Source organism: Patagioenas fasciata, chromosome 3 (assembly GCF_037038585.1).
Source record: "Patagioenas fasciata isolate bPatFas1 chromosome 3, bPatFas1.hap1, whole genome shotgun sequence".
Classification (NCBI taxonomy): Eukaryota; Metazoa; Chordata; class Aves; order Columbiformes; family Columbidae; genus Patagioenas; species Patagioenas fasciata.
The window spans coordinates 58,797,742-58,821,195 of NC_092522.1; the positions used below are offsets into that span (position 1 = coordinate 58,797,742).

The window sequence follows — 23,454 nt, forward strand, 5'->3', positions numbered from 1 at the left end:
GCCACTGTCTGCAAGACTTGCTTCTTCCACGTATGTCATGCAGGAGAACAGTAAAATAAATAGTCCCAGATTATGTGGTGTTTGTTTAGTTTGGTTTTGGTTTGTTGTTTTTTGTCGTTGTTGTTGGGTTTTTGTGTTGTTTTTTTGTTTTTTTTTTTTTCCCCTCACAGGACAACTTTAAATTATTAAAGATAAGAATTTTGAAAAGGAGCAATACTACACAGAAGTATTAATTTTCAAAAATGCTTGCATGCATATATGCAAAATGAGAATGAAAGAACAATATTTTGTGGAGGTGGAAAACCTGGCCTAACACTAATGTTCTTTTTTTTTTCCTTCTCTGTTTCTCCTTTCCTACCATCCTCCAAACAATACCTGACCATGAAGGTTTTAGATGCCAGTTTACCAGTACCTGATGCTAAAGAAGACAGCTTGGAGCACGATGCCCCACCACAGGAGCCACAGCAGCCAGGAGCTGCTACAGCACCTCAGGAGCTGGATGGGCAGCAGTCAGAGGTGGCTTCACCGCTCCCAGAACCACCTGGAGAGCAAGCAGAGGCCGCTGGAACAAATGGTGAGTAAAATCCTGTGTTCAGTGGACAGATTCTAGAGGCCTGAATGATAAATGGAGTGAGAAGTCGAAACTGGGCTCAACTAGCCATCTCCTAGTGAACAGGTAGTTACCTAAGTGATCTCTTCATTGCTCAAGTGCTTCTTCTAGGACATTGTTTTGCTGGGACTGTTTTTTCTTGTAGCAGAGTTCAGGTAATAAATGGGTTGTGGACTGAAAGCGTCAGTGGGAGGGGGATGCTACCCATTCCCCCTTAGCAGTCGTTCTCTGCTTTTGTGCTAAGAGTTTCTGCTGCATAAGCCGGTCTCATCCTTCATGGGGCCCAGATACTTTTATGTTAATATATTAGTGGTAATAAACCATTTTGAACTCACAGGAAGGGTCAGGCTGCTGATCCATTGGCTGAACAAGATTGGTATTTAGCTTCTGGATTAAATAACAGAGAAGACCTTTAAAAGGGCATGAATTTCAAGTTCATAGTCAAAGATCATAATTCTGTTTGAATATTCAGCACTCTGTTGTAGCTTCAGTTGTACAGAAATTGTATTCTTAGGATACGTAAAGAAGAAGAGGTGAGAAGCTCCCTTTGAATGCAGATAGTTACACATGACCAAACACATGATGTGTTGTGGATGTGGATAGTATTAAGAATTTGTACGTGAGTAGATTGCCTGAAGTCTTTGCTTTCTTTGATAATAATCTCTCACGTGGTTGTGTGATGTTGCTGTTTTAATCAGGTTTTATTTTACTGTTGTCAGTGGAACCAAGCCTACATGGTAGCATAATTTATGTGAAAGGGAAAACAATTCTACAGGTTTGCTCTCCAAGCAAAAGCACCCTTTATAGAGACAACACAGCGTGTATTTTCTGGTAAAAATATCTGAAAATGTCATCATCCATAGAGACAAATAAAACGTGTTGGGTCAAGCACTGAAAAGATAGTTCTTCAAGTAAAGACTACATTCAAATATTCGTAACTGTTTAAATCCACTCCTCTAGACCTTAGAGTCTGGTCCACATGTCTTCAGGCAGATGAATAAAGGTGGGGAAGAGGTATCTCTTAAATGCTCCATGCAGAGAAATCTCTCCACATAGAGAAATATATCATTTTAGCTCTATACTTCACGTTCCACACTCATTCTTTTGTCTTGTTTGTAAAGTCTATAAAATCAGAAATAAACCATCATGACACTGAGCTCTGAAGCAACACAGGAAATTGCCTGCAATAAAGGAATGATTATGATTGAAGGGTTTGAGGGTTGATTAGTTTGTTCTTGTTGTCATCATATGAATCTCACATTCAAAAGACAGTTTAAGAGATGATCTAGGGTCATCAAAGCTGCCACTATCAGATTAAATTAACTGGCAAATCTGGTAAATTAACTGGGAAGTGGGTGATGGCAACCAGAGCAAAGGCTGTGAATGGCTGGCCAAAGTATCTGTGTATCATTGGAACTTTGGAAGTATCCAACATAATCCATAGAAGTATCATTACTAGGTCATCACCTATATTAGATACCGTTCCTTTACATTTTATTTTATTGTATTGCATCCCTTTGTACTAGCAGTAAGAGCTGCTGGAGCATTACATTACTATACTACAAGTGTCCACAGTAATACCTTTCCGAAACCTTTGGCAGCAGAATTTGAGATAATTTACACTGTAATTAGGTTATAGAGAATTTCAGTTCAACAAACAAACAGAACAACACGGAAACAACAAAAAACCCCAACCCTTAAGTGACAGTTAATAGGCAAAGGAGCAAATGTTTCAGTACGGAGAAACGAAAATGTTTCACATGTTTTTTGTTTATGAGGGGTAAACTACTTATGGCTTTTAACTAGCGTCTGTTGAGGTTTGGTCTGCATAATTTGCGGCGAAGTGCACCGAGAAGGCATTACAGGAATGGGAAGGGAAGCGGGCTGGCGTTGAGAAAGTGGCTGTGTCTCACTGCAGAGCCGACATCTCCTCTATCCAGAGGGGGGTGGGAAAAAAAAAAAATCCGTGAAGTGAAAGTTTCAAGGCGGATACGTTGAGGCACCACGACTCGAATCGCCGGCAGCGCAGGCAGGGGAAGAGCCACGCTCTAGCAGCCGCCAGTGCCCGCCCCGGCCCGGCCGGCGCCACCCCCGGGGCGGTGGGCGCTGCCCGGGAGGGCGGGAGCGGGGCGGGGAAAGGCGGCTCCGCGCCACGGCATCTCCAGGCAGGCAGGAGAAGGGGCCTCGGAGCGTGAGAAGAGAGTTTGTGCTGCTCGGTGTCATTTAGGACATGCTGGGGACCGTCACGATGGCGGGTAAGGCCGGGCGGCGCCGCTAACGAGTGAGAGCGGTCACTTCTTTACATTTTTCTCTCTGCTGAGAGCGCCTGGGCGGGGGTGGGAGGGAAGGTGTGCCGGGAGTGCTCCTTCAGCTCTGGAAACTGTTGAAAGGTCGGACTGGAACAGTTTTATCACAATAGAGAAGTGTGTAAGTGAAGGTGGGTGAAATCTTAAAATTTCTTGTCACCTCAATCGGATATTTGCTGCGGTACGTGTAGTACAAGGCTTTTATAAATGTGAAGGTGCTAATTAGGTTTTCCTCTGCAATACCCGAATAGAACATAGTATCTGAAATTCAGGAACAGAAGGAAAAGACAGTGACTGTATTGATGATGCTAGTTTATATTAATCAAGAAATAATGTAGTGAATTATCTTAAGAGCTAAACTTGGTGATAATGAAGGAAATGTAGAAGTGGACATCACTTGTAAGTTGCAAAAATATTTGCTTGAGGGAAATGAAGCTGTTACTCTGTAGCTCTTTTAATTCTAAGTGAAGCAAAATCCTGAGGAGATTAACACCATGGCAGGGGGTGTCTGTGTGCACATGCATGTGTGGTAGTAGAATCCCAGGCTGTGATATCAAAAACCTGCATTGGACTATCCACATCTTATTTAAGAAAGTAGCGCGTGAGCCACGGAAGTGTGAGTGGTAACACCAGAAACTAATTGGGCTTTCTGAAAAATAATAGTATGTGGAGGAGCAAAGAACTAAAAGGAAAAATATCCACATCATATTGCATTGCTGGCTTTGCACAAACTTTTGTCTTTTTCTGGGGAACAAAGTGACACCATGAAATTTAAAAACAGCAGAATTAAAAGTTTTTCCTAGAGATAACTAATTTGCATCAGATTTTTCTCTCAGATTGATGATGAATGTCTTTAGCAATCTAGGAAATATTTTTATTTCATTGTATTAGTAATTATTTACTTGCTTTTAGCTACTTGAGCTAGTGAATGAATTCAATGAATAGTGGGGGTTTATGCATGGAAAATATTTTAGCTTTACAATACACATTGACAACAAAGCCTGTAGAAGTCCGTCTCCATTTGGAGCTGACCCTGGGGAGGACTGTACGTGATTTGAATCAGTTAGTAGGGGAGGAGATATCCTACCGCGGTTTACAATAGGTTTTTCATTAAACTTGATGTTTAATGAGCTTATCACATGCTGAGTCTTTTTCCTCAAGGCTTCTCTATTTTTTTATTTCCTTTTATTGTTAGTAATTAAAGGTTAAACTGTTTTTCAAAAGTGAGCTCTTTATAGGCTTGCACAGTTTGATCATTTGAAATTTTCCTTATTTAATAATTCGTGTGGAAACGTGGATTTTCACTGCAGCACAGCAGCTTTTATAGTATGTTATGCAAGACCTGCATCTAGCTCGTAGTACAAGTTACCATTTCTTTGAAGGGACAGAGTAGCTCTCCTTATTGGTATGCAGGAGTGGCTGAAGCTACTCTGTCTAATTCCTGCAGATGCGGCTACAGCTCCTTTGTGGTGAGTTTGTCTGTGATGTGTATGTTGCTCTTTATGCAGTTGTTTTGATAAAGACCTTTTTCAATCTGTTTCATTGTGCATGTCACTAATCATTAGGGCTTCTCAAAAACATGGCAGTGTTTACTGACCTGTATTTACTTATTCTGTTGTTGTTCCTAGTGGAGCGTATTTTTTTTTTCTCTCAAATACCTGACTGCTAGCGTTGCTTCTGTCTTACGCTTGGTGAATACATTTTACTTTATAAAGTGGAACCAAGTTACTGAATGTGAGTCATGGACAGCGTGGGTAACCTTGAAATTTCATAAGTATTTGTAGCATGCTGGTTTGGTTTCCAAGCAGAACAGCTGGACTGGTTTGAGAGCAGTTTATTATTGTGAGTTCACTTAATGAAGAATCTTTAACTACCATAACTGTATCTCCAGTGGCTAATGACCCTTCTGGTTTAAAAACAAACAAACCAATTTTAGAAGAGCTTTACTTTTTTAATATTATATTTAAATGAAAGAAGAAATAGCTTAAGATCTTGAATGAATGAAATACATGGCTTCCCTTGCTGGAATTTGAAAAGTTGATCTATAGGCTGCAGCAGACAAGTACAGCTAAAGCAAAATCTTCTAAAAATAAAGCTTTGTGAGGAATGTTATACCATCACAGCGGAAATTATTGTGCTTTAAGTTACTTTCATGCGAGGTTATGTACGATATCCTTTTCTGGGGATGTTGCTTTTGCTTTCTTAAGGAGTTCAAAGACATTAAAAATTACAGCCATTTTGCAACTTTTTCCTTTTTTCTATTTTTAAAAATGGACTTTAAAGTATGTGAGATTTTAAAACTTGACTCTTCAGTTGCCACCCAAGTGCAAGCGAACTGAAGACGGAACTTAATGGTATTTGTTTATAAAGCTCTGAAAGAACAACATGGTTAGAAAGCTCATGAATTGCATGTATGCACTGTGAAATTTAGTATGCAAAAATCTCTGTAAGTCCTCCCTCGTTATTTAATTATTCTGAAAGAACTTCCTCTCCACAATTAACATGGCAAGTCCGTCCTTAGAAATAGCTGAGCGAACAGAATGGGGAAGGAAGTACTATGTACTTTCCATGAAAAGAACTATTTGGACACTGAAATGGAAGCAGATATCAGGAATTGTAGGGAAAATACGGAAGAATTTGTGAAATGTATTGTCAAGAAGCAGCAGAGTCAGAGACATCAAAACTTGTAGTTTAAAAAAAGAAAAGAACTTAGAAGGGTGACACCTGGACATACTTCTGTGTTATTTTGATACTGCAAAGTGGGTGGCGTGTTTGATTTATTAAACCAAATCTCCTGAAACTTGTAGTTAAAAGGATTGGATTTGTGGTTAAATGTCCGAATTTTACACTCTGCAGTGAAAACCTAAAAACACAGCTTGCTACTGCTACTTTTTTTTTTTTTAATTGGAAAAATATTCAATTTCACTAATAATTCCAAATAGCTACTTTATTCTAAATAAATCTGTTCAGGGCAGCTTTTTCATATATTGTAATTTCAAACTGTGTTTTGTTTTTTAATTAGTGCTCCTCCATCCTTATCAGTTTTTAGTGTTTCTTGACTTTGTCTTTAAGGGTTTCTAATAATTATTGGAAGAATTGTGCAGTTAAGGGAAAATTATACTGAACAAATAAAAGCTTGGTATATTATGGGCACTCAGCTAATTTTTTAAAATTTGCCTTCTCCTGTTGCAGCATCATGTGAGTTTTAGGGCAGTAGGTGTCTTTTTACAAGTCATATTCATAGCAAATCTAAATACAATGGAGGCAAATGATTGTCAAATGCTCCTCAGCCCTTATGGCTTTGGCATTTGTCTACTCTCTTGCAAACCTACTGAGAATATTGTGTATGTGACTGAAAGCACGATTTGGCCCTAAATACTACAACATTGAATAAATACAAACAGCACAAAGTCCTCTGGAGCCTTTCGGTGGCCAGTGGAGTTTGTGAGGCAGGCGCTGGGTGTGTGTGACATCCATCTGAGAGATTGAGAATGTAGGGAATTCATGGAAAAAATCCAGCGTCGTGCTGCAAATCCTTAGGGGGAAAAGTCAACCAGCTCCAGATGTTGACATGGTTGACTGCAAGCCCATGAAGTGTGCTGGATTTAACTCTTGCAGTCAGAGTGCCTTTTTTAACCCTCTGGCAACTACCAGGGGAGAAACACATTTTCACTTCTAGAGACAGACGAGATGGTGGGAACAGTTAAGTTGCAGTGCCAACAGTGTCTGTCAGCCTACTAAAAGAGAAGTGTTACTTATTAATTTCATTGTTAATGGGATGGGGGACAGGAATTCAGTCGTTCTGAAAATATTAATTTTCCCACATCTGATCAATAAACTTCCGATAAAACAGAAATAAATTCATACTATATTAGTCTATAGTATGAAATTATGAAATCCTACCTATGAAATTGTGAAATCAAGCACTTTTGATTCACTAAGACCATCAATCTTGTATGTTTCTCTCAGAATAAAACACTTGTAGTTATTAGAACACAAGTAGCACCTTGATTCAGTTAAAAATGTTTGAAAGCTTAACTGGTATGTAAGCAGTTAAAATAGAAATTCAGCATTAGTTCTTAACCACAGTGGATTTAAATAGCAAAGTGGATCAATTTTATGACGTCACCTTTGATTTTTATCACTGCCTCTGTATATATTTTTATTGTATTGGTTTCCTTGACTAGCACATAGGTAGTGGACTGCAGCCCTACTCAGGACAGACTTAAAGAAATTGTATTCATAGCAGTGTTTTACTAGATTTTTTTTTTTTTTTCTGGTAGGCACTTTGAGGTTCTCCTGTGTTTGTTAAAGATGCTTTCAAATTCATTTAGAAAGTGCTAGTTGTCTTGCAGCAATACCTGTGGTAGTGACATGCTACAGTACTCTGAACAATATCTTGTGCAGATAACTTCCAAAGATTTCAAACTGGAGTTATTTGTGGTTTGCTTTGCATACAGAAGTGCACTAACAATGTCTGGGCACCAAGAATGCCATTAATAAAAATGTCATTAGAGAATCTATCTGTTCAATATAAAGTTTAGCGAGTATAGTTGGCTTCTTGGGTCTTCTGTTTCTTTTTTTCCCCACTGGATATAGAAATGCTCTTGGGAGTATATTTTGTGGAAGTATTACTGGGATATATATTGCACTGCAGGCTTGTCACACAGCAGTGGCAGCCTCCTGGCAGCATGCAGGCAAATCTTCTGAATGGCACCTCTTTCCTCAAATGCTGAGGAAGGGCATCAGAAAATCAATTTTAAAGTCTCTTCCACTGATCTAAAGGAGAAAGAAGCAGACAAAGTAGAGACTGGGAGCAACAGCAGCAGGCCACTTATCAGCTAGCATCCAAGCTCTGTGTTACCTTGGGGATGAAATACCTTCTGGACAGGTTAAGTGCTTTTTGTTGTGGAACTGAAGGGGTGGTGCCTGGACTAAGTCTACAAGTATACCCACTGTGTGCTATGAGGGAGTGATGGAAGTGTGACGTGTAGTATTGTTGCAGCTTTTCAGACTGGTATTAAAAGTATGTGTTCAGTCAGTATTTTTGATAGTTTTCCCTTTTGTGATTTATTCAATGATGTATTGCAAGGTAGCATGTTTGTTGGGCTCACAAGGAAGATCTAATTACTGTCAGCCTGATTTAACTGTTTTGAAAGCTCATCACTGTGCTTCTGAATCCTGTGTTTTCTATTTTTATGATTGCATTTGCTTTCTTAATACATATCCCTACCTGCAGATTTTGTAATATGTATTCAGCTCTTTTCACCTGCAAAGCCTTTTAGAGTTATGGAGTCTTTGTCTTTGGGTATTATGAACACATCAATTTATAACTAGGATAAGCAAAAATCCCTTGAATGCCTATCATGAATATGGAGAGACGTCTTTATATGCTAGTTTTACACCTAATCTCTCACTTTGGAAATAGAATACCTGTATCAATCCCCACTTACAGTAATTCTGCTTACTTGTAAACCCCTGAAATTCCTCTTAAACACTGAATTTGTGTTCTAGGAATTAAAAAAAAATGCAGCCTCAAATGCCATTCTTCGTATTTTTTGGAAATCTTGGCATTTTCAAAATGGTAAGCATGCTCCTCTCCCTCTACTCTGCCCTTCTGAGACCACATCTGGAATATTGTGTCCAGTTCTGGGCCCCTCAGTTCAAGAAGGACAGGGAGCTGCGGGAGAGGGTCCAGCACAGGGCAACAAAGACGACTAAGGGAGTGGAACATCTGCCTTATGAGGAAAGGCTGAGAGAGCTGGGTCTCTTTATCTTGGAGAAGAGGAGGCTGAGGGGTGACCTCATTAATGTTTACAAATATATAAAGGGTGAGTGTCAAGAGGGTGGAGCCAGGCTCGGTAACAACCAACGGTAGGACAAGGGGTAAAGGGTTCAAATTGGAACACAAGGGGTTCCACTTAAATTTGAGAAGAAACTTCTTCTCAGTAAGGGTAACAGAACACTGGAACAGGCTGCCCAGGGAGGTTGTGGAGTCTCCTACTCTGGAGACATTCAAAACCCACCTGGACACATTCCTGTGTAGCCTCATCTAGGTGTTCCTGCTCTGGCAGGGGGATTGGACTAGATGATCTTTTGAGGTCCCTTCCAATCCCTAACATTCTGTGACTCTGTGATTCCGTGGTTCTGTGATGTGTTCCCAGGGTCTGTTGTCAAGGGGAAAGGGGAACCCCTAGAGAGCTGTGTCTCTAGCGGCCTGCCAGTTGCCTGCAAGGAGTCAGGAGTGTCTTTTGAACTCTTCTCCACTCCTGCTGTCTTCGTGCTTCTGATCTTTCCTACTTGGACCCAGCTTAGACCCAACTCGCAGGCTTTCAGCTCCAGTTTTTGTTCTGCCTTTGTCTGAGTCGTGTCAGATGGCGATAGGTATTTCCATATGTCTAAGGGTAAGCACGGTGGCATTAATGCAGGACTGAGAAAGAATAGAAGGTAGACTTGATAGGCCTTGTTTCTATTAGAGGTGCTAAGAAGCATGGCTCATAAATAGATTTTTATTTAACATTAAATGATCAATTTCATAGCTGGTTCAGCCATACTCATAGCATAGACAAAGGGAAGAAATGTCACTGTCTTCACCCAGGAAAAAGAGTTAATAGACATCTATCTATCTATCTGTCTATCTATCTATCTATCTCTAGATTATAGTAAAGTACCTGTTACTAAATAAGTATAAAATATGTGATATGTACCCTAGTGTTTGAAGAAATGTTTCTAACTTTGTGAATTCCCATTAAGCCATGGTAAGCTTTCTGTTAAATTAGATAGTTTGACAGCTCTTTCTGGACCTAAGAATAAATGAATGCAGATACCAAAGTGGTTCCTTGGCTTTATCCTTGTGTAGTTTTAGTATACAACAGCATAATGTTTGTTTAATAAGAGTCCCAAAATATTAATAAAATAAGCACATCAGTTTTTATTTGGAAACCATCTTAAAATGAAGAGAGAGTTCAAAAGTATTATTGCTGCTTCTAGCTGTGCTTACAATCTTACTTCCTTTTACTGACTAAAGTGTTTTTGCAGTGAGTTATTTTTGGCTGTGGAGTGTTCTGGTGTTTGCAAGAGGTATATTACCAATAGAATAATAATCCTGGCTTCTTCAGGAGAATGTCAGTTTCTTCTTACCCCACTCCCTCACAAATCACTTGCTTTGAACATCTCTGTTTTAAAATGTTAAGGGAGCTAGGATGTTATCGGAGGTCAGACTTTTAATTAGGAATTAACAATTAAAGGAAATATTTTTAAACTGTTGGATAAAGGGAAAAATAAAAACCTTTGTTTATGTCAAGTGAGAAACAACAACCAGTAGGCTGCTGATAGTGAATATAAACATAATTTGCCCTCTACATAGCTATTAGAAGTCAGTATACTTGTAGATCTAGTTTTGCCTATTCTACAGTTGTGTTTCAGCACTATCTAGAGTGCATTGTCTATGTGCTTAGGAAGATGCTGTTCTTCTCAAAGGGAACATAGGCAAGCAGAATCAAGGAAGTGTCTGGGCTGGAAGGACCTCTGGAGATCAAAGTGGGCCAGCCCCTGTGCAAAGCAGGGCCAGCTGCAGAGTAAGATCCAACTTAAGAGATGGATCGAATACAAAATCAGTCACTTTGGGGAATTTGGTGATGCATGTACTTTTGAAAGCAGTGTCCACAATGCCTTTAGGCATCAAAGCAGGACCTGTACACTTAAAAGAAAGGGGCTGTGCCTTCTTGAAAGGTGTTGCTGTTTAACATTGATCATTATTCTTTGTCATCTTCACATTCTAACAAGATTGGTCAGAGAGAAGAGCACGCTTACTCATGCCCTTGCACTTTCGCCTATTGCACAAAATCAAGGGTCAAGAACAATGTTAAACTGAAATCCAGGCAGTATCCAAGCCCAAGAATCTTTTGGAGTCTTGAACATGTCATAGGTTTTATCTTCACGTGTTGTCCTGTTCATCGCACAGTTATTGCTACAATTAAAATTCTCATTATAGGCAACAGTAGTTTTACCTGCTCGAACTTAAAGGCTCAGTGTCCTTGTTCCTTTCCACCCAAAGTTACTTATTTGGGGCATGGGGACCTTGCAATTTTGTGCTCTGAACTGGATGTGTGCTGGCTTCTTAACTGTTGCATTTTGGGGGGTTTAATGTAGATGCCAGTCTCTGAACTTAGGCAACTTGTGGCCAGAGGGAGCGATAATATTAATACCTAAATTGTCCCAGCAAGACTGAGAGGGTGGTTGCCAGTGTCCTGAAGGAAGAACTCAAACAGTGCTCAAGAATGAGATGATGCAAACACAGACTTACGAGCAATTGGGGGTAGGATTTTACCTGCCTGCATAGTAACAACCTCATTAATTTTAAGTGATGTGGAATTGCTGTAGATGAGGTTTCTGTCTGGCCATAGTGGTGATGGGAGAATTCCAAGATTTATAATCTTTAAAACAAATATGTTGTAATGTAACTGTTCTGGGGGTTATAAGTTTCCAGAAAAATACAAAATTTCCCATGGGCATTTTAATGTGTTACCGTTCTTTTGGGACAGAGCTGTAGACAAGATTTCTTTTCTGGTCATCATTTTATATCAACACACTTTTTCCTTTTCCGGAGGTCTCGTTGCATCAGAATACTGAGCTTTGCTTCAGGGATAATTACATACATTGTTCTGTGTATTCTTTGAGTAATTATAGGACAGAATTATTTTTTTTTCTCGCAGATTTTTCCTTAAAGTAAAAAAGAAAAACCTTACACAACAATAATGACAACAACAAAAGCCCGAACATAAGCCTTCCCCCTGTCCCCCCCACCCCCCAAAAAAAAGATGAAAGGGAATGAGAGAATATAAGCTTAAAAAGTATATTTGCAAATAAATTTTGGAAAGACCCCATACAATGATATGAGGAAGGAAAGGAATTTTGGTAATCTTAGAGCAAAAACTGGTCATTAAAAAAAACTAATAACAGTACATAGATGAGGCACACAGATAATGGGACACGTCTGTTTTGGAAAGTTTAATAGAAATTAAAAAATCAATATATTTACATAAAGGTATAATATAACATTAAATTGAGAAGGGAACTGACTATTCTTTTCTCTCTTTTTTTTTTTTTTTTTTTAAAAAAAAAACCAAACCAAAACAGTTGGACAGACAGAACATTCCAGTGTAACTCTGAAGGAAGAAGCTGAAACTATGGAGACAAGCCCATCTGCCGCAAGCACCAAGGATGGTGTAGATGCTGAGAAAGACGATGACGAGGATGCTAATACAGTTAAGCAGTTGCCATCTTTGGAAGAAGATGCAGAAAACCTTGACCAAGCATCTGAGCCACAGTCTTATGATCTGGGTTTTAAAAAGGTTTTTAAATTTGTTGGATTCAGATTCACAGTGAAGAAGGAAAAGACAGGGAAATCGGAACCAGTTCAGCTGCTTACCGTAAAAAAAGAAACACAAGTCGTTGAAGGAGCTGGTGATGAAAAAGAAGTCAGCTCAGAAGAAACAGCAATGCCTGAGGATGCACACTGTGCAGAAGACAACACCAAAGACACATTGAAAAATGAACAAACAGAACATGAATCTCCTAAAACACCAGAAGCAAATGAGATTTGTTCTGAGTCAGCTGCCTTAGCCACTGATACTGCATCACCATTAAGAAGATTTTTTACTCAGGGATGGAGTGCATTTAGAAAAAAGAAGAGTTTTAGGAAATCTAAAGAAGATGAACTACAGTCTCCTACACAAGAAGAGGAGCAAGAAAAAGAGGGGTCAACATTAACAACTGAAACCAGTGAAAAGAAGGAGAAATCTGAGTTCGAGAAGCAAGATGAAGAGAAGAACATGACAGCAGTTACTACTGAAGTGCATGAGAAGGAGCAAACTGACGGTGAAAAACAGGAATCAGAAAAGACTGTGGCAGCCGTAGGAGCTGAAGCATGTGAGAAGGAAGAGTTAATGAGGCATAATGAGACGGGACAAAAAGAGGATGTAGCACCAGTGATTGTTAAAGAAAGTGTGATGGAGAAAAAAGCTGAAGAAGGTGGTCAAGAAGGGAACCTGGTGGAAGTCTCAGAAGATCTTGGTCAAAAGGAAGAAAAAACTGAAGAAGGAGGGAAAGAAAGTGAGGTGACAGAGAAACCACTAAAAACAAAGTCAGTGGTACCTGTTATCACTGATAGTGTGAACAGAGAATTGAAAACATCCTCAGAAGTACTACCTGTGGGAGAAAAACTGGAGTCAACTGGAGTCAAGTGTGAAACAGAGGACAGAAATGAAATAGCTTCTGAAGAGAAACTTGAAGCAGGATCTTTGGCTATTGAAATTACTAGTGAACAGCTCAAAAAATCTGAAGGAGGAGAAGGAAATAAACCTTCTCCACTGGGGAAAGAAACTTGGGATGAAAAAACAGAGAAAGCAGAATTGAAAATTTCAGCCACATCAGAAGACATAACTGGAAAGTTAGACACACAAGGAGAAGCTCAAGATAGAACCACAGAGAAGAAAGCAAGTAAAGAGCATGGGACAAAACTGACTCTGGGTGCTCCTGGGTTGAAGTCCTTTTCTACTTCTGAATGTTCTGTTGACACGGAGGATGATCAACGGACAATCAAACCCACTGATGAAGGTCTACAGGGAAAACCTGGCATAGTTCTGACTGATACTGTCAAACCAGATGAAATAACCACAGAAATAACTCCTGAAGAGGCAGCTGGAAAGAGGCCTCCAGAAGGTATCATAAATGAAGCTGAACTGTTGTCTTCTCAAGAAAAAACTAGACCACAAGGCAGCCCTTTAAAGAAACTCTTTACAGGGACTGGATTAAAAAAACTGTCTGGGAAGAAACAAAAAGGCAAAAGAGAAGAATCTAAGTTAGGGGAACAGGGTGAATCAATTCAACACTTATCAGATTCTCCAGATAGCCCAGAGGAACAGAAGGGGGAGAGTTCTGCTTCTTCTCCTGAGGAGACGAATGAAATTCCTTCTTTGGAAAAATCTGCAGATGGAATGCAAGTCACTGAAAATGAAGAAGCTGCAACTTCGGATGTGGAGCGAAAAAGAGAAAGTGTTACAGCCTGGGCGTCATTTAAAAAGATGGTGACTCCCAAGAAACGTGTCAGAAGACCTTCTGAAAGTGATAAAGAAGAAGAAATTGATAAGACAAAGGATGCTGCAGTGTCTGCAACTGAAAATGCTGTTGATGAAAAGCAGGGAGAATTCAAAGAAAACGGCATGGACCAGAAACCAGAGAAAACCACAGAAGAGCCCAAAAGAAAGGTTGACACCTCTGTGTCCTGGGAAGCTTTTATATGTGTAGGTTCTTCAAAGAAAAGAGCCAGGAGGAAATCATCATCATCCGATGAAGAAACTGAACATAAACTTGCTCAAGAAAACCAAAAAGTGGAAGAGCCTGGACAGACCAAAGAAACGGTAACAGATGCAATTCTTACTAGCTCTCAGGAGAGTGATCAAGGACAAGGGAATTCTTCCCCAGAACAAGCCGGAAGCCCATCTGAAGGTGAAGGTATTTCAACATGGGAATCCTTTAAAAGGTTAGTCACTCCAAGAAGGAAATCCAAAACCAGAATGGAAGAGAGGACTGAAGACTCTGTGGTGGGATCCAGCCTGGAGCATTCAACATCAGATGGTGAGCCTGGAAAAGATGAATCATGGGTTCCATTTAGAAAGCTGATGCCTAGGCGTAGGAAGAAAAAGTCAGATGGGAAGCCAGAATCAAATAATCTTAAACAAACAAGAGAAGACATGGCAGAAACAGCTGAAGAAGATTCAGATATTCCAGCCGTTGTTCCTTTATCTGAATACGAAGCAGCAGAGCAAGAAAAAATGGAAGCCCAACAAACAAAAGATGCTGAAGCGATGAGAGAACGAACCTCAGAGGAAGAGAGAGCAGAAAAATTAGAGGAGAGCCTGAGAATTGAGCAAGGGCATGAAGGACTGGTGCATGTGGTTACTGTTACTGTTGTGGAAGGAGAAAGGGCAGTCAGCAGTATTGAAGAAAGGTCACCATCTTGGATATCTGCTGCTCTGACAGAGTGCATTGAGCAGGCAAAAGAAGAGGAAGAGAAGGAAACTGAGACAACATTTGAATCAGATGTTCTTGTGGAAGAAGCAGTGGTAGCTGCTAAAACAGAACCAGATATGAGAAAGGATCGAAGTGATGACACCACAGCAAGTGAGCTGGAGCTAACCTCTGAAGCAGTGACAGCTCTGGAAGAGACAGCAGAAGCTTCCTGTGCTGAAGGAACAATGGAAGTGTCCCTTGCTGAGGAGACAACTGACATGGTTTCTGCTGTTTCACAGTTGTTAGAAACCCCAGATACTACAGAGGAAGTTACACCTGTACAAGAAGTAGAGGCCACTGAACAAAATTTGAAAGAGTTAGACAAACAAACACAGAAAGTTCTTCAGGAAGTTGCTGAAAGAGTAAAGTCAGCAGATGCAGCCCAGCTGGTTAGTGAAAGAACCATGACAACAACTGTCATTACAACAGTGGAAGAAATTGAGTCAGAAGTGGAAGATGATGCTAAAGATGGGCAAGTTGTAGGTCAGGCAACTGTTTTGCTTGACCAGTCCTTGAAAATGGAAGAACATAAAGATGACCTCCAGGCACTGGGAAGTGCAGGGAGCATTCAGGATCAAACTGGACTCGAAGGGAGTGTCCTACCGGAAGGTTCCGAGAGAATTGAACTATCTGCTGCAACAAAAGAAAGCACAGAAGGATGTGAAAATGTAGATGTATCAAGAGATGAAAGCCAGTGTCAGGCATGTGAGGAACCAGTTGTAGAAGACCATGAAGAAGTATCAGAAGCTCAGAGAACAGTAGAGGAACCTTCATCAGAAGACAGAGACCCTCACATTGTCAAAGCAGTCACTCCTGAAGAAGAGCCATTTCCAAAAAAGGAGGCTTCAGAACAAGAAAAACTACCCGTGACAGATTTTGCAGTAGATGAGAAAAGAGATGAATGTATTCCAGAAGTGCACACTGCAGTAAGTATTACATATAACACCAAGGTTCATCTGTTGAAAGAAAAAATCTGCAAGCATTAGCTATTATACCTACTTTAGAATGAGTATCACAGAGGCACCCCAGAGTCAGTTTTAAGCAGACAAGAGAGTCCAAACCAGACTTTATTCTGGCCGGAAAAGTGCAGCAAAAAAGCCAATTAGAAATGGGGTTTATACAATTAGTTAGCACTCCAGTAACATAAAATACAGGTTTGTGTATCAGTTGAGGAGATTATTTGGGGTACAGCAAAATAAGAATAAGGGAGATCCATAATGTGCATGCATGCACTCGCCAGAAACAAAGCCAGAGCCATCTGATTCCAGGATACTACACTTGCCTGAGTCCAGCAAGGAATTACACTTGTTAATCTAGCAAGGAATACGCTTGCTTATTTAGCAAGGAATACATTTTGCTGTTCAGCAAGGAATTATTCAAGGATATCACTCACCCAAAGGAGGAGGTGAGGTGCTCCCATTCCCAGGAAGTTACCTTAGATGGCATCCCAGTCTAAGGGGAGGGCTTCTCAGCTTCAGATGACCCGTAGCTCCAAGAAGAACACACAAAGGGGATCCTCAGCAGGCACCCTGTGTTATAGTCTGATCAGATCTGGCTGTGGGCATTCCAGAAGCTTCTCAGCTTCTCTGCACCGCCCTCCCCTCTCCTAAGACCCTCCCTGGCCAGTGGACTCAGGGGTCTCACAAAAGAGCCATTAACTGCCCCATTGAAGGATAGGGGGATGTGCATGCAACTGTCAAATCAGTTCTCAGAGGGGAGGTGGAGAGTGCATCTGCCACAACCAGGTAGTAGCAGTATTACTGTCAGGGTCCTTCTTTGTGCAGCCTGAGGCAACTGAAGTTTGTTTCCAGTAAGACACACAGATGTCCATAAGCAGCAGCCACTGAGGCTTGTATGCAGACTGAGGTGGATGCAATTCCTGCAGAAATGGGTGGGAGATGGTTTGTGTGGATCAGAAGGTGCTGCAACAATTGCAATGAGGGCTCCTGCACAGCACAGTGTGACTGAAGATATATGAACACATGTGATACACGTGATCTATATGGTACCATACATAGCAGCAGGTGGTATCTTCAGTCACAGGCAGAGGTACAATTGTAGCCGAGGTACTACTACGAAGCAGGGGAAAGAAATGACCCCACTACCTTCAGCTTTAAATGTGCGGGAGTTCTTGTGGCTGAAGTGTCCCTACCTTCCTCTGTACCTCCCCACCATCATGCTGGCTTAGTCTTTGTTTCAAGTGCTATCAGTTGTCCCTTGCTTTAGGCTGCCCTTTGTTTAATGAGCTGTGTGTCCTGAGAAACTGAACATGAGCGGGAATCTTGGTAACCCACTGATCTCATTGTCATCATCTGGTGCTCTTCCCATAACCATACTCCTCTGTTTGCTTCTTCTGGTCCTTTTTCACCCAGAACACTTCTGGTCACTCCCTGTTCCTACCCTTTATCACAGGTCTGTTGCAATTCTCCACAGGTGCAGGACAAGATGGAGGATGAAACCTCTAGCTTGGGGCTTCCACCTGAAGAGCCTGTGCAGCTTGAAGGACAGGACAAAACCCTCACGATGGGACCAGAATGCACAGAAGCAGCTGTCACTGTGGTCCCCATGAAACCTGAAAGACAAGACGAAATTCCTGAATTAGACTCCCAAGAGCAAACTTGTACCAAAGGAGTTCCTGGCAAGACACCTGCCCAGATAGAGGAAAAAGAAGATGATAATGTGCTCCTTGGAGAAGAAAGCACAGAAATTGCTGTTACTGAGGTTCCTTTGCAGAACGAAGTAAAAACCTCTGCCCTTCCTTCAGAAACAATTGGCTCAGAGGCAGCTGCAGATGCTGAGCAGAATGTGAGGTATGGTGATGGCAGGCAGATTACAGAAAAAGATCCTGTGCCCTTCCTTGAGCCCCAGTGCAGAGAAAAAACAACTGAAATCCTCTCCCAGAGTCATGAAACTGAGAGTGGGAAAATGGAAGATGCTGTGCCCAAAACTGAAATACACTTAGAGAGGGGTACCCCTATCACTGAGGCTCCCATGCAGATTGAAGCAGACAATGTATCTAATGTAGCATCAACATGCCCAGATCTCCCTGAAAATGGAAGCACCATCCTCACTGACACGATTCCTAAGAAATGTGAAACGCTAAGCAGCTTAGCTGAAGAAGAGACTGTAGAAAAAGAAGAAAAATTTCTAGAAACCTCCACCTTTCAAGACTTTCAGAAAGAAGATAACAAAAATGAGCGCTTGATGGAAAGAGCCGAAGAAGTATTTGAATCCAGAATAGGGGAGGCTGTGAGAGGTGCTGAATGTTCAAGTGCTGTCCAGCAAGAGGTTTTAACTGTGCAAGAGGAAGGCTCTGACTCAGCCTTCCCACAAGCTAAAAGCTTGGAGGCTCTCACTGTGCCTGTAGCAGCTGCAGCAGCTGAAGAGCACATCATGGCAGAAACTGTGACACCCACAGACACAACATCTGAAACTGTACAGCCTTTGGCAACCACAGCAGAACAAATGGCTTCAGAAGGGGTCCCAGTTGCTGCTGTTGACTTTTCAGGCTGTGGGACTGCAGAGCTTGGTAGTGCAGAAACACCTGAGCCTCAAGTATCTCCCACTTCTATAAATGGAATGTTAGAGGAGCAAGAGAGGCCCCAGAGTACAGAGCAACCCAAACAAAATGGTATTCCTTTAATTCACAGTCTGTCTCTCACCCACATGGAATTTGAGACGGACATTGTTCAGTCTGTGAGTATAGAGTCCCAGAGCACGAAAATTGTATCGAACGCCATTGAGACAGCTGTTCACAAACTTGCGGAAACAGAAGAGCCAGCTGCCTTTGAGCCAGAGCAGTGCAGTAAGTCCACAGGGAAAAGCCCATCAGATACACCTGAGCTTCTGGAAAGTACGCAGGTGGATCATCAGCTTCCAGAAGGCAAGGAAGACATATGGAATAATGGACAAGAGCTCCAGCAATCACAAATAGTGAAAACTGCTACAATAGCAGAGTCTGCAGAAATTCATGCACCTGTAGAAAAGACAAAAGACATGCTGTTAACTTCGGAGGTGCTGGAAGATGGACCAAATCAGAATTCTTTAACAATTATGACTAGCCCTGAAGACATTTCGAGGGAAAGTGAGGGACTTCAGATATCAACACCAGAACTAAGTACTTCAGAAAATTTGACCAAAGACCCCATAGACATACACCCGCCTAAATTAAGGGAAAAAGAAGTTGGATGGATTATGGAAATCACAGACAAACATACAGGTCAGCATATGTGCAGAGAAAGCGAGGAAGAACGACATCCTCTCCCAGTGGAAGATGGAAAAAAACAGAAATGGGAGGATGATAATTGCCAGGAAGCAACATCTTGTGATAGTCCACAAAGTCAGAACTCTGTGGCTCCTGAGGCCTTGAATGTAAGTAGCATTTTTAGTCAGCAATTTCTTTTTTTTTTCAAAATAATTTTTGGAGTCTGTAAAACTGGTGTGTGTAGTTTTTTGTTGTGTGTTTGGTTTTTTTTATCCTGGTGAAAGGCAACTGCTCCCCAGTTTAATTAACAGGCCACAGATATATATATATACATATATATGTATATTTTTTTTTTCTCCTCACTTTACTGCCTCTATCTCTGGCTACCTAACCCTTTGTTTCTTTTCTGTTCTGTACAGCTACCCTCACTTTAATGGACTTTGACTTGGCCTGTAGTTTAGGGTGATATTTCTGGGAGGCAGAAACGTGGTTTCCAGCTTTGCTAGATATACACTCATACGACACGTGTTTAACATATGGGATTTAATCTGCAAACATGTTTCCTCTTTAACAAAGCTCTTTGTAAAATCCTAAGGGACTTGAGTGTTGCCTTCCATGATAAACCTGGAGCTCCCCATGTACTACAGCTCTTTGCACTTCACTGAAGTCTGAATCAGAAATGATAGGTACAACTTCTCCTTAGGATGTTTACTGTGCTTGCTTAACAAAGTTGTGAGACCTTTATCTCTATCTTTGAGAGCTGCTTGGGAAAATAAGATATTTTTGAGAGAGTAAGTTGTCATTAATCTAGCTTTTTTTCACTGTCATCTTTCTTTCAGATGTGCTAAGCATCCATGTGACATTTGGAGAGATGCCAGTCCTAGAGAACAACTGACAATCCTGCAGCAAAACCAGGAGCTTTATTCACTACCCTTCATTCTTGGATGTTAACATTTGCTTTTTTGAAGACTTCACCCTTTTTGTCATTTCTATGAAAAAAACAATGCCTTTAATGTTGGCTATATCTACACATGTGTTCCATTTGAAGGGCATTCGCTTTTGCCCAAAATATACCATTTAGACTGGAGATAGACCATTACATTTGTGCCACAGTTATTACCCCACTTAACATGTGTCTTGTGTGTCCCACCTCCTTGAATCCCTTCACTCATCCCTCAATCTCCCTACCTTTCTGCAGTCTCCCTTACCCTCCACATCTTCCCTAGCTGCCTTGATTTGACCTACAAGTGGCTGTAGGTGCTGCTCAACTCATGTGTGAGGTGGAGGAGGAAGGCTGGCTGATGAGAACACATGAGACTTCTGGCTGAGTAGCAGACATGTCTTCATCAAACATCAGGAACTGGATCACACACAAATTCTTGAGCAAGATACTCAAAATTGCTGCCTTTCAGTCCCATTCAGGTATTTCTATCCATCCTTCAGTTGTATCTGTGCAGGCCTGATTTAGTCAGAAATGACTTCTACAGTGTAGCTTGAAAGGAGACTGAGAATACCCTTCTTCTGTTGTTCCAGACTTCAGGTCTCAGGACTAGACTGTAATGTGTTGAATATTTATATGTATGTCTTAAACCCAGTTCTGATTTTAAGGTAGAGCTATGATACTTCTGTACTATTTAGGCATACCCTTAAATGAAATTTGTAGAGTAGCTTGGAGAGGAAATTGATACCATTGGAGCGGAAATTGATAACATGTACTTTCCTATTTATTGTTCCAGGGTTTTCCCCTTGTAAAATCTCTCAAAAACTTGGCTGCCTTGCTTTGAATATTTATATGTATATCCTAAACCCAGTTCTGATTTTAATGTAGAACTACAATACTTCTAAAGACAAAAGAGGCCTTAACTGTGTCAGATCCACCAACCACTTCTACTTGCAGTCTTCCCTCGTTACTGAGAATCCTCCAGACTTACCATTTCCCTGCTGTCTTGCTCATGTAACAACCCTCAAATCACACCCATCTCATTTCAGAGTCTGTTCATTTCTGGTCACTGCCCCATCCAACCCCAGGCCTTTACCCAAACCTACACCATCAAACATCCTTCCTGCAGAGAGCCTTCCTCCTTTCCCAACCCCTGCCTGAACCTCTTTCCTATCACAGCAGGTGGAGGAGTAGGAAGGAGAGTAAGGGCTTGGTGATGAACTCTGTCTTGGATTGCAAAACTCTGATGAGAATTTTGGGGTGCTGAAATCTTAAAAACCTTCATGTAAGATGGACTGGACTGACAACAGCTGTAGACCAGAATGAGCAGGGTGATTTAACAATGGGAAGAAGCCTCAAGACTGCAAGTCCTGGTGTGTCTGTCCCTAACAGGAGTTGGTCCTCTCTTTTGTTGTTTACATTAAAATCAAATATGGGGTACAAGTCCATACTTTCAGCTCTGATTTGTAAAGTGAAGGTTACAGATCACACTTTATGAAACTGATGCCCATCAAGTTGAAAAATAGCTCACTATCCTACCTGTATAGTAATTTATTTTAAAAACAATTTCTAGTGTACAAATGCTCTTGTTATGGCAGGGCTTGCCTCTCCTTGAGGCTGCACGTACAGCAAGCAATGTGACTGATTGCACTGGTGTGATTGCACCATCTGGTGCTGCCCTGCGTGGAAGCATCAAAAGATTTTTCCTTACCTCAGAGCAAATTATATAAATATTTAAAGCCCAACAATGTGGTTTCAAACAATCCAGTCTATGTCTGTCCATCGTTAGCAGCAGCTTCCCCCCTTAGCTTTGGGCAATTCCAACAACTTCGGTTGGTTTCCACAGGTTTAAGTTGGCTTGCAAGTTAATAGTGCTCTTGATAACACCTCACAAGTGCAAACTTGGCTGAATTTGTACAAATTGTATACCTATGTACATTAAGCCATATTGCAATAACTGCAGCAGGTAAAATGAAATAACAATAGCATGACCTGTGTAATCCTGATTCTTATGTTTGTAGCTCCAAAGCTGTTAATAATATGTAAAGTTAATTCTTGTCTGAACCTCATTTAAATAAAGCTAGCTTTACCACAGTGTAAATTGTCTGTTGGTAGTAGTTGGACAGGTGAGTGCTTAAACTTGTCTGTTTTCTCCATTAATCCAGGGCCTAGGTAAGCAATGCGACAAACTTAACTATAAAACAAATACAAAAGCTTCTTGTAACTGCCAGCTAAAGAAATACTGCACCCAAAACCACGCTACTGGTGCAAGGGGCATGCCTCCACAGAAAGATACTACTTTGTTCCAGCGTATTGCTTTGGCCTCTGAAACTCTCATTTGAGACTGTGACTTCTGGCTTGTGCTTAAAAGCTCCAAGCTTTCTCTAATCCAGTGTACTGGGTTACTAAATTTGATTTGTGTTTTTAAGGTAGATTTTAATTGATTAAATAAAATAAAGCTACAAATTTGTTCTAAAGTGTGTACGTGGGTTTTTTTCAGCTTGCTTAGTGTAAATTATTTTCTGATAGCTGCTTCATCTTCAGAGTTAGATTTGCTGCTGACAGTTCATTTGTTCAGTGTTTGATGTGAATTGAAGGAACTAATTACAGAATTAAATTGTGATTTGGTTGTAAGTTTCTTTGAAATAAGCATACTTAAGAAGTAGTAATAAGAAAAAGGTACTTTAGAGGACTGTGAAGAAAAAAGCCTCAATATAGCTAACAGTATTCAGTGAGCCACAATGAAAAATCAGTAAATAATTTGCTGGTATAAATGAAGTATTAAAAAACCCCCAACAAAACAACAATATGAATGTCCACCAAAAAAAAAAAAACACAGCATAGAGTAGTACATTAAGGTCCTTAGGCCCATAATGGATATCTTCTAGGTTCCCACACTTCTGCTTAGCTGGACTATACTCCCCATGGCACTGAATATTCAGAGGTCCTTGTGATTTACGTTCACAGACCTTGGATTTAAGACATGAAGCTTCTCCAGCCGTCTATGTTCTATGGCTAAAGATGTTTAGTAGCATTTGTATCTCAATACTTGCATAGATTTCACACCTAAACTCATTTTGTAAAGCTACACATTTACCTTCCTATCACAGCTAAAGTGCTAAATCCAGTATCTGCAAATACTTACCTGCACTGGTCACGGCAAACACAGAGATGTCAAAATGCTGCAGGATGCCTGTCCCTCCTCTTGCTTCTGTATTGCATCAGGGGGCTCATACTGCAGGTGTACTGGTTTGACTGAAAATGAGTTAATTAGTGCAGTTAGAAACATTTCTTTTTCATAGCTAGTACAGTCATCATTTGG

General features: G+C 40.8%; 1 protein-coding gene across 4 annotated transcripts in view; it reads left to right on the forward strand.

Annotated features, from left to right (window-relative positions):
• Nucleotides 1–22,609, forward strand: part of AKAP12 (A-kinase anchoring protein 12) — a 32,116-nt gene extending 9,507 nt beyond the window's left edge. Inside the window, exons 2-5 of one of the 4 annotated variants that reach the window (XM_065834497.2) lie at nucleotides 388–574; nucleotides 12,055–15,914; nucleotides 17,422–19,359; nucleotides 20,032–22,609. In XM_065834497.2, coding sequence (XP_065690569.2) covers nucleotides 388–574; nucleotides 12,055–15,914; nucleotides 17,422–19,359; nucleotides 20,032–20,040 — 5,994 coding nt within the window. In that variant the 3' untranslated portion in view covers nucleotides 20,041–22,609. Of the gene's footprint in view, nucleotides 1–387; nucleotides 575–2,722; nucleotides 2,866–3,022; nucleotides 3,048–4,284; nucleotides 4,386–12,054; nucleotides 15,915–17,421; nucleotides 19,360–20,031 lie in introns of those variants that run through there. The other 3 variants (XM_065834498.2, XM_071806426.1, XM_071806423.1) reach the window with 3 other exon arrangements.
• Nucleotides 22,610–23,454: the final 845 nt, after the last annotated feature.